The sequence below is a fragment of the Berghia stephanieae genome, chromosome 15 (genome assembly GCF_034508935.2).
Source record: "Berghia stephanieae isolate SIO BIC M18660-M18661 chromosome 15, UCSD_Bste_1.3, whole genome shotgun sequence".
NCBI classification, from domain to species: Eukaryota; Metazoa; Mollusca; class Gastropoda; order Nudibranchia; family Aeolidiidae; genus Berghia; species Berghia stephanieae.
In genome coordinates, this window is record NC_088374.1 from 22877710 (window position 1) to 22890209 (window position 12500).

Consider the following 12500-nt stretch of genomic DNA (forward strand, 5'->3'; position numbering starts at 1 on the left):
CTACATTGATTCTACGATTCTACATTGATTCTACGATTCTACATTGATTCTACGATTCTACATTGATTCTACGATTCTACATTGATTCTACGATTCTACATTGATTCTACGATTCTACATTGATTCTACGATTCTACTTCATGATGAGCTGCACGTTCCTAGTGTCCAACTATACCTATATTGAAAATGGTCACAAAATGACATAACATTTGGATTGATTTTACGGATTTGGAATTTATGAAACTGATTGAATTATGACCATGGTATTTGATTTGGATTTGGAATTTATCACAACAAATTAAACTGTAAGAAATGAAACTTGGAATCTGGACTTTTATTTGAATGTTGTTATCATCATCGGCCCTTGAACTATTTAGTCATTATTAACATCTAGATCACAACGCAAAGGATTATATTACTATCTATCAAAAACCACTATACGATCATCAGCCATTACATATGTGTGCAACTACCCCACAGCTCTCATTGACTGGACCCGATTTTAAAAAAAAATCCCGAAACATAAAACTATCAGAAATACACATAGCCTCGTAACAAAACAACACTCAACCAGGTACTTAGCGGTTCCAGGTTCTTTGCCTCAACGCGTACATGTGAGACAGGTGAAAAGTCCCCAACAATGAAGCGACCGCCATTAGGTTCTCGATCTACGTCGATTCGCCGCATATTAAGCTACACAAGTCCATGCACATAGTGCCCGGAACGCTGGCAACAACGCCTAGAGACTAGGGCCCGATAACGGCAGCAATCGAGCCCAGCGATGTCCGGCGAGAGACTATTACAGAACTGGCTAAATAAGATCAAAGAGAGATGGAACGGGGATACTAATAAATAATAATAATAATAATAATAATAATAATAATAATAATAATAATAATAATAATAATGATAATAATATTAATAATACTACTACTAATAATAATAATAATAATAATAATAAATAATAATAATAATAATAATAATAATAATAATATACTAATAATACTACTACTACTACTACTACTAATAATAATAATAATAATAATAATAATAATAATAATAATAATAATAATAATAATAATGATAATAATATTAATAATAGTAATAATAATAATAATAATAATAATAATAATAATAATAATAATAATAATAATAATTATAATAATACTAATACTACTACTACTACTACTACTACTACTACTACTAACTAATAATAATAATAATAATAATAATAATAATAATAATAATAATAATAATAATAATAATAATAATAATGATAATAATAATAATAATAATAATAATAATATAATAATAATAATAATAATAATAATAATAATAATAATAATAATAATAATAATAATAATAATGATAATAATATTAATAATAGTAATAATAATAATAATAAGAATAATAATAATAATAATAATAATAATAATAATAATAATAATAATATATATAATATTAATATAATAATTATAAAATACTAATACTACTACCTACTACTACTACTAAATACACTACTACTCCAACTATATAAACTACTAATAATAAAATAATAATAATAAAATAATAATAATAATATAATAATAATAATAATAATAATAATAATATAATAATAATATAATAAATAATAATAATAATAATAATAATGATAATATAATAATAATAATATTAATAATAATAATATAATAATAATAATATAATAATAATAATAATATAATAATAATAATAATAATAATAATAATAATAATAATAATAATAATAATAATAATAATAATAATAATAATAATAATGATATGATGATGATGATGATGATGATGATGATATATGATGAATGATGATAATATAATAATAAGATAATGATAATGATAATGATAAAATAATGATAATAATAATAATAATAAAATCAATAATAATAATAATAATAATAATAATAATAATAATAATAATAATATAATAATAATAATAATAATAATAATAAAATAATAATAATAATAATAATAGACAAATATTGCCAGGTGTCTCCGTTTCGAGGTGACAACCCTTGTACTCGGCATCCCTGACTTTGGAAAGAATACACATACGACAGAAACGTTGATTTAGACGTTCAAAAGTATGGCTACATCCCCACACTAGAAGTCTCCAGCGAGTCTTTAAATTCCTCACCGCAGTTGAGAATAGCCTCGAAACCTCCCGCAAACTCGTCACAAGGCACTGTAAGATTATGTGGTCTGCTGTCTCTGGCGTTCCCTGACAGTGGAATCAGTCGGCTGACTCCCTAAGACCCCATTGACGCATGTTTGCACCAGTCCTGGCGTGGCCTGTCAGTAGTCCTGCCCGGCGTCCAGACAAGGCCTGTCTTCTCCTAGACCCATCCACATCTCCACGACGAAGTGTCTGCCCATCCAGTAATGGATAAATGATTAGGTGACAGTCAAAACGTACTAAGTCTCATTGTCATCATTCAAGAAAATACGCAATTTTGTGTAAATTATTTATAGGGAATGAGATTAGCGGAAGAGTAGCGTCCCTTGATTGGACGTCACCGGCGGAGAAGTTATTAGTATTGGTGTTGCGCATGCGTCTCTCGTCCTCGCTTTCGGTGAAAGCGACATGAGACACTTCACCGAAAGCGAGGACGAGAGAAACGCATGCGAAAAACCATGTTAACGTTCTCTCTGTAAGGTGACGTCGAATCAAGGGACGCTACTCTTCCGCTAATCTCATTCGCTATTGACTTAAATAGGAAAATACGTGTCTTGTCTGCCTTATAAAACAATAAATACACTGAATGTTTTGAAACTCAAAATGTTCTCTTGTGATTCTATGGAATCCATAGAATAGTTTGAAATTTTTAACTCATTTTCTATCAGGATGTGACTTAGGATGTAGTGAAAGTCACTTACTCAAATACTCAGTTAAAACCTATTTTTTATTCGCATTTTGCAGGAACACAGCTTTGTCTATCCAAGCAATGCACTAAACGTACTGTTGACAGCTGTGTAAACGACTATGACTCATCAGAAGATGGTGACTGCAGGCAAGTTCTCAAAATGATCCTACCATTTGTGACCCTTCACCTCAAAACGGTATTAAGTCGGGATGGTTAAGATGTTGAAAATTGAATTTATAGCCAGACATATCAGACTTGTGTTGAGTTTGTATGTTTTATTGAGGAGAATGGATACCATATTTTAGGGTGCTAATGCCGACAATATATACTTTTGACCAGTTTAACATTAAATTCGGCTTTTAAGCTTATGGTTCGTTCCGACATAATACGGTTTTGACACGATTGGTCACATTTAGGCTCATGGAGCTGGAGTTTATCCCGAAGCGTGAAACGGACAAAGCAATTGCTTACTATTTTTTTTTTTGGATAGGACGTTAGTCTATCGGAAAGAATTTTCCACCAGATCTAATAGAATCAGATATCCAATCACTGCTGAGTGGACAGGGGTGTTGGAATAAAATCTCGATTGCTTTCGGGATCAATCACGGTCCCTTTGATCGTGAAGCGAGTGCTCTGCCACTGAGCTTTCGAGACCCCTTAACATGATCGCAAGACACGTCCAATTGTGGTATGACTATTGGCCAATGTTTTATAGATCCAAGGTTCAAGTCCCGCAATTGGGGGTGTAATGTTTAGTCTCCAAAAGACATCCACTACTCACATTTCTTCCAAACGGAATCCAATTTATGTGGTGGAAAACAGCGTTTTACTTGTTTAAACGAACTTTTAACAGCGACGTACATGTGTCATCTCTCGATCAACAAGTTGATTATTAATTTTGTTCTTCAACCTCTTGTCCAGCTCCATAAGCACGATCAGAGTAAATTGGGCTGTATGAAATATAAACCATTTAAATATGAAACGACTGGTTTTGTTTTGTTTCTTTTGTGCGACTATATGGTCTAGTGGTATGGCACTCGCCTTCGGATCGGAAGGTCCTAGGTTTGAACCTCGCTCGGCACATAGTTGAGTCCTCGAAAAGGCCCTTTACTCAAATCCTCTCACCGTATTCGAATGAAAAATGAGAACCAGACCGTTAACAGCGTTGTCTCTGTTGGAAAAAAAAAACCTCTAACATATATTTTATGTGCTGTTGTTTGTCAGGAACCATTTCTGAAGCGCTATGAGCACGTTTGGCGGATATTGTGATATATAGATAGTTCAAAGATGACGTAACTCAGATCTTTGTTATTGTTTTTTGCCATCCGCGTTTATGATTAATGCTCACTGAACTGTATTAACCCGACTATAAACGTTCATGGATACACACAATTTTGTGTGTTGGTCCGTTTTACTTCCGGATGGCAATGTTATGAGTTTCTAAGCCAAGCGCATACTATATATAAAAGCTCATGATGTTGGGTTTTCTTTTGTTGTTTTGTGTGCATGTCGTTTCTGTTTTTTATTTTCCTTTTTTGGGGGGAAGAGGTGGGGGGGGGGGGGGGTTGTTTCAATTTTTTAAACTTAAAAAAATTCTTTTTATCCTGCTCTTCACTAACTGCCTTGTCAATCCAAAATGTTCGTTCATCAAACTGGAAACCTAAGCTCATAATTTTGCTCAAAAACGTATATTAATGTCCAATCACGAAAAATGTTGTTGTTTATAATGTCCTATCACGCATAAGGTATTGATAATGTGCATCAGTCAAGTGTTGATTATAATATCTAACCACACATCTTATTTTGTAATGTGCACTCAGACATATTATGTTCATTGTAATATGTAACAGAATGTTATGTTATGCGATCATACATATGTTAATTAAAATGTCCTATCATACATAACGAGGTTGTTTGCAATATTAACTTTTTCATCGAGTTTTTATTCATAATGTCCACTCACACTGAATATTGTTTGTAGTCTCCAATCACACTGAATGTTGTTTATAATGTCCAATCACACTGAATGTTGTTTATAGACTCCAATCACACCGAATGTTGTTTATAATCTCCAATCAAACTGAATGTTGTTTGTAGTCTCCAATCACACTGAATGTTGTTTATAGTTCAATAACGAATGTTGTTAATGTCAACCCAACTGAATGTTGTTTGTAGTCTCCAATCACACTGAATGTTGTTTATAGTCTCCAATCACACCGAATGTTGTTTATAATGTCCACTCACACTGAATATTGTTTGTAGTCTCCAATCACACCGAGTGTTGTTTATAATGTCCACTCACACTGAATATTGTTTGTAGTCTCCAATCACACTGAATGTTGTTTATAATGTCCACTCACACTGAATATTGTTTGTAGTCTCCAATCACACCGAATGTTGTTTATAATGTCCACTCACACTGAATGTTGTTTATAGTCTCCAATCACACAGAATGTTGTTTATAATGTCCACTCACACTGAATATTGTTTATAGTCTCCAATCACACCGAATGTTGTTTATAATGTCCAATCACACCGAATATTGTTTATAATGTCCAATCACACTGAATATTGTTTGTAGTCTCCAATCACACCGAATGTTGTATATAATGTCCAATCACAATGAATATTGTTTGTAGTCTCCAATCACACCGAATGTTGTTTATAATGTCCATTATGATACTGATTATTTTGACTTTCAGTAAGTTCTATGGGAAACAACAAGAGTGTTTAGAAGATATTCAACCAAGTTGCACCACCAACGAACTTCAAGATTATGTCGCATATAAAATAGAGTGGGCGCAAATGAAAAGAAAGCAATGCAAAGGTAAAAAAATGTTAAACAGAGTGTTATTTTTATATAAAGAACTGAACAAGTGTGTATGAAATGTACCAGACATAATAAGATAGAAAAATATAAGAAAAAAAAAAACTTCAGACCTTCTGATTACAAGTCAGACGTGCTATCATTACACCACAGAGGCTCCTGATAGTTGATTCCTCACAAGGGTACGCGTTTTACGCTGTGAACCCTCGTTTGCAAAAAAAAAAAAAAAAAACACATGCATTGAAAACCAACGGACGAGGACAAAGATGTTTGAGTTGCTCCCTAATAATTTCTATAAATATCAAATTAAGAAACTAGGGAGCAGGCACCGGTGTAACATAAAATCTGAACAAGTGTGTATGAAAGTTATTATTTTTTAATACTACCCGATAAAGAATTAGAATAGTTTAAAAAACTTAAAGTGATAGAAAGATACTTTTTTTAAAAAGTTGGTCATCTCTAATCAACTGTTTGTTGTTTTTTCGGTGAATATTTCAGGAAGATACTATTAGCCATTAAAACACAATCGTGATTTTTCTGAAAATGTAGATATTTGACATAGGACCAATATTGGGCGGTTTTAATCATTCTGTATCGTCGTTATAGGTTAAAAAACAACATTTATGGTGACATTTTTTAATGATCTGTGCTGATACTCATTTTGCGACCTAATTTGGGGGTCTGACATAAAAAAAATATAACAATCTTGTGGCAAACGTTCCACAAAAACTAATGAAAGGATGACCTCCATATTCTTCCCTCTTGTCAACATTTTACCATAGTGTGTCACCATAGAGAGATTTTACGGCTTTAGCTTATGGAATTTTTATTAGAACATTGCAAAGTTGCGAATCAAAATGTTATGACAAAATTGATGTTAAAATTCAGAATTAGGATTATAATTCAAAATTCACATATCTTATCAAAAAAATCTCTCTATGGTGACACAATACATTATCTCTGTGATAACTGTGGACATTTTCAGACAATTTCATTAAATAGATTCTGAGAAACGTTTGACACAGTATCCCATACACTAGGAAACATGACATTTTGAGAAAATAGCAAAATAGCTTCCCGTTTTTCACACTTTTCTTACTATCTGTACCATTTTCGACTGTGTTTTTCGTGCCTTTATAGTCTACTTTAAGAATTTGGACTTCAATTATATTATTTCTAGGGTAATAAAATATCAATTTCCACCAAATTCTCAAAATCAATATTTCGAAGGATTTTCCTAATAATTAGACCCAAACCGTCCCATAAACGATTGTTACCTCGTTTAAATTTTCTTTTTAATTTTTGCGTCAAAAAAAGAAAAGATCGCTTAGGTCAAATAGTCTAGATTATCTCCCTTTGTACAAAAAGCGCGAATGCATTTCACCTTTAAAAACTTGCATAGTGATGGAAGACTATGCAAGATCTTTATGTTTTTGTCATTTCTAGGTTTTAGGCTACTTCAATTCTTTCTAGTGTAGTCATTGAAAAAACACGCTGCATATTATGTGACGCGAGTATCAACGGGTGTTTTATCAGAGTGATCGAAATAATCAAGATTGGTTAATAGTATCCTATGGTATCATATATTATCGTATCTTATCGTTAGAGAACTAATAAGTTATAAGACCTTTAAATTATATGTGTAACTTATATGTATATATGCACTTTATCAATTTTTAAAATAGTATTCAATGTCAATTGATTGATAATATTTAGAATTAAATTTATAATGCATAAATAAGTGTCATATTTAATTTTTCGAAGTATAATTAACTCTATTTACATTCATTTGACATGTCCAACTAGGACATTTGAAAGCGTAAATTAATTAATTTACAAAATACAACAATATCTAATCTTAAATCATTCGCCAAAATCAAATATTATGTTTGTAATTCTTTATCAATGTCATTAAAAAAATAATAGTTGAAAAGAATTTTTTGGCTTAAACTTTGAATTATTCCAAATTGTCACAGTACTTTGAATTAGATTAATTTTCCTTATACATTAAATCTTTCAACAAATATATTAAACTAATAAGTTACAGAAACGCAGACGGACAAACCAAATCCTTTTTTTAGCTTGGGCGACTGAAGAGTTTCTGAAATGACAGAATTTATGAAGGACAACAGACAAAGCCGAAATGACTCTGCTGACCCGATGCCGTCTTCGCCAAACAAGCAGCTTCGAATTGCGTCGTGGAACGTTCGCACCATGTATGAAGCAGGAAAAAGCTCTCAATTTGTGACTGAGACGATAAGATACAGGCTGCATATACTTTGAGTATGCGAAACCCACTGGACACAATCCGGACAGAGTCACCTCAAGTCTGGAGAGAAGATTTTATATTCAGGGAGAAGGGGCGGGATTCATACACAGGGAGTAGGAATAATTCTAAGCATCTCTCTGAAAGGATGGGAACAACACGGAGAAAGGATTATCATAGCGTCCTTTACAACATGGAATAAGAAGATCAACATGAACATTGTACAGATATATGCCCCAACAAATGACGCAATAGATGAAGACAAAGATACATTCTATAGTCTGGTTCAACAAGTCATTGATAATTTGCCAAAGAAAAACATAAACATATTGATGGAAGATGATAATGCTAAAGTGGGACAGGATAACGTAGGTTATGAAGGTATCGTGGAACGCCATGGCATGGGAGAAATGAAGAAATGCAAATTTCTGTGCAGTCAACAGTTTGGTGATTGGAGGATCAGTGTTCCCCCATAAAAGGATCCGCAAAGCAACTTGGGTCTCACCAGATGGTGTGACAGAGAATCAGATTGATCATTTTTGTATCTCTCGAAGATTCAGACGTTCATTGGCAGATGTGGCAGTTCGGAGAGGGGCAGATGTTGGATCAGACCCCCACCTTTTATTGGCAAAACTTAAGCTCCGACTCAGAAAACATGGGACCAGAACACATACAAGAAGAAAATTCAAGGTGAATGAACGATGGAGGGAACATTTCAACTGCCTTCTGAACAGACACCACGAGACCAGCCGGACTTTTTGCCTGCAAGCAATGAGCTACCGATTAGCTGTCATCCACCATCGGCAGCAGAGAATGTGGGTGCCATTAACAAGATAAAAAAAGCTGCTGGACCATACCATATTCCAGCGGAGGCTATTAAAGTTGATGATGAAGGAAATGCTGAGACCCTGCACCCAATATTTGAAAGAATCTGGAATGACGGGATATTCCCAAAGGATTGGAAGGAAGGACTTCTTATCAAGCTTCCAAAGAAAGGGGAACTCAGTAATTGAATGAATTATCGAGGAATCACTCTTCTCTCTTTCCTAGGAAAGGTTTTCAACTGTATTATTCTAGAAAGAGTTAAGACGGCAACAGATGCTGAACTGAGGGACGAACAGCAGCTTTTCGGAAAGACCGTTCAACCACCGACCAGATTGCCTATATGCGAGTCATAGTGGAACGGTCTATAGAATGGAACTCTCCTCTTATTGTAAACTGTCTGGAATACGAGAAAGCTTTCGACAGTATTGACAGAGCAACACTGTGGAAAATTCTGGCACATTATAAACTCCCTGAAAAGATAGTAAACCTCATTAAAGAAATGTATGAATGATCAAGTTGCAGGGTTGTACATGAAGATAGCTTACTGACAGGTTTGAAATTAAGACTGGTGTCTAGCAGGGATGCTTGCTCTCACCATTCCTGTTCATCTTTGCCATTGATTGGCTAATGAATGAAATCTCCAAAGGGCGAAACCATGGGATACAGTGAACCCCCTGGACACGGTTTGATGATCTGGATTTTGCAGATGATCTGGCTCTTTTGTCCCACACCCAGGACCAGATGCAAGCAAAAAACACAATTATAAACAGCCTCTCGGAGTCAATTGGTATAAGAAATCACCCTGCAAAGTAAAAGGTCTTGAGGATAGGAACGCGTCAAAGGGAGCAGATCAAAGTAAAAGATCAGGAACTTGAAGATATAGACACTTTCTGCTATCTCGTGAGTATAATTGACAAGGCTGGAGGCACGGAAGCAGAGGTGAAAGCACGGATAGGAAAGGCACAGGCTGCATTCATATCTTTGAACAGAGTTTGGAGAACTAAAGATATCTTCCTTCGACTAAAGCTAAGACTTTTCAACTCAAATGTGAAGTATGTCCTACTTATGGATGTGAAACTTGGAACGCATCACAGACATGTATAAGGAGGGTATAGCTTTTAGTAAACAGGTGCATGCGTAAGCTACTCAGAATAAAATGGATGGTTAGAAAAAAAAATGAAGAAGTATGGAAAAGAACACAACAGAAACCAGTGGGGGAGGAAATAGGAAGAAGTCGATTGGACACACGCTTAGAAAGAATGACTGCACTCTAACAAAGTATTGGACTGGGACCCTCAGGGCAGAAGATCAAGGGGAATGACACGAGTAACATGGAGAAGAATTAAAAAAGCTGATATACATCGAAGTGGTAAGACATGGAATGAGATAAAAAAAGTTAGCTCAAGATAAAGAAGGATGGAAAATGTTTGTCTGTGGCCTATACCCTGACCCAGGATGATAAAGGCAAATGATGATGATGAATAATTTGCAAAATCTATTTTCTACTTGAGGGGAATAAATCTAGAGATGTAGGTGACTCCAATGCCAGGCCTATCATAGTTTTTTAAGGGGGGGGGGGAGCGACATTAAAAATGATGAATTTTGACCCAGTTTGCTTAAATTAGATTTTGGTGGGATGTTGTCATGTGACCATTTGTCTGCATAAAAAATTGCATGAGAACTTCATCTTCAGTTTTTTATGACTCAAAATAACGTATTTTGTGACCCATAGTGTGGTTAAATCCTGCCCATGTTTAGTCTCAGTGGACTGATTTCATGAAAGAATATCAACGAAAAGTAGAAACTCTCCTCTATCTTCAACAACCAATCACTTTGTTCTTAATTATGTCATGTGGTCACAATCCAATCAGAGAGCGAGAAGAGAGTTTTTACCTAAACTCGTTTACTTTGACTTTTAAATGTGTTTTTCTCAAAACTGCAATTTTCGTCACAAAAAACCTATCTCCTCCCTCAGTTTTCAACCAATTTTCTTCAAATCATACAAATACGCAGGTCCTCTAGGAACCGGATTTTTGAAAAAAAAATTATGAGTAATTTGAAATTATGTAACCTTTTTCAAGGGGAATAATCGAGTAATAACTTTGAACTTAATTTTTAAAATTTCTCATAAAAAAAAATCGGGCTTCCACAGCCTCATTAATTTCCTTTTTTCTATCTCTGACCAAAATATTATGGCAATCGGTTGATAAACAAAAAAAGCCTTTGACTTTTTAAGATTTGTTGTTTATTTTCCAATATGGCGTCGTTTCCATAGCAACGGGCAACTTTTTTTCGAAAAAAATATATGCAACCATCCTTCCCAAACATAAAAATTATGACTGTGCATAGAAGTTTAGGGTATTTCATCAAATTAAAAAAATCACCCTTTAGTGTCGCCCCCCCTCTTAAAAAACGAGCATTTATATAGTTCAACATCAACGTAATGTGGTCAAAGCACTTTACAAGGGGGCCCTAGTCAACATTTAGAACGGGACATGACGCCTGTTAGGAGATATTACAAAAAAAATAATTCTGACAGAGACAACGCTGTTTTAACGGCTATGTACTCATTGAACACATCAGTAGGGTGAGAGAATGTGAGCAAAGATCCTTTTTCAATGACTCAATTATGCGCCAAGCGTTGCTCGAACCAAGGAACTTCCGATCCGAAAGCGAGAGTCATATCAGAAGCCCACATAGGCTTTTCCTGTGTTATTGAAAACTCTTCCAAGTAGTAGATTTGTAAGTCAAGATTTTCAGAAAAGTTTTTAACTTTTTTATAGTTAAAGAAACAAAGAATTTGTCCTCAATAAAGCAATTTATATTTATCCATATTGGAACCATTGGGTGTCCAGATAGCTCAGTTAGTAGAGCACCTTCTTCACACGCAAAGAAACTAAGATCGATCATGACTGCAATCGAGATTGTTTCTCACGAGTTTTCTGGCCAATTTTTTAAAATACTATTATTCAAGATTACGACAGTTAACTGGTTACTGTTCTATTTTCTTTTTCATTCATCCTTGTAGTGACGATGGACGATAAGTTGTGCTACTCTCTAGGAGAATATAATTGTAAGAGATATCTTCCAGATGCGCTGTTGAGGTCGAACCTATTTCCAACAGGAGATGAGAAAAAGATTCACTGTTATCTTTTTAACCGGTACGTGATCTTGGTGATTGATCTCAGAATTTGTTTCCCCTTGAGATACAGGTCTCTCATTTGTATTTAATTTTTGGTTGTTTCATTTGTTGTTTTGTTGTTGATTTTGTTGATGCTGATGATAATGATGATGATGATGATGAGGAGGAGGAGGAGGAGGAAGAGGAGGAGAAGGAGGAGAAGGAGGAGGAGGGGGGAGAGGATGAGATAGAGGAGGGGGTAGAAGAAAAGAAAAGAAGAAGAAGAAGAAGAAGAAGAAGAAGAAGAAGAAGAAGAAGAAGAAGAAGAAGAAGAAGAAGAAGAAGAAGGAGGAGGAATAGGAGGAGAAGTAAGTAGAGGAGAAGGAGGAGGAGGAGGGGAAAGGAAGAACAGATGGACTTTTTCCAGCGCTTTATCTTGCGTCAAGATACCTTGAACTTATACATTAAATGGTTTAGGAAAGGGATTCCGGATCAGGGTGATGAGAAAAAAGATTGTTTACCGAATTTGTTGTTCACGATGTTTAAAATTTCCCTGATGTGTGGAGGA

General features: G+C 34.4%; 1 protein-coding gene and 1 long non-coding RNA gene across 2 annotated transcripts in view; both read left to right on the forward strand.

The window, feature by feature from the left end:
• Window positions 1-3207, forward strand: part of LOC144960770 (uncharacterized) — a 5229-nt gene extending 2022 nt beyond the window's left edge. The window contains exon 2 of the long non-coding RNA XR_013642935.1: window positions 2950-3207. This is a non-coding gene — a long non-coding RNA (uncharacterized LOC144960770). The remainder of the gene's footprint in view (window positions 1-2949) is intronic.
• Window positions 3208-5569: 2362 nt separating this feature from the next.
• The window catches only part of LOC144960421 (uncharacterized), a 10843-nt gene continuing 3912 nt past the window's right edge, over window positions 5570-12500 (forward strand). Inside the window, exons 1-2 of the mRNA XM_078893504.1 lie at window positions 5570-5720; window positions 11840-11972. Of these exons, the coding sequence (XP_078749630.1) occupies window positions 5570-5720; window positions 11840-11972 (284 nt within the window). The remainder of the gene's footprint in view (window positions 5721-11839; window positions 11973-12500) is intronic.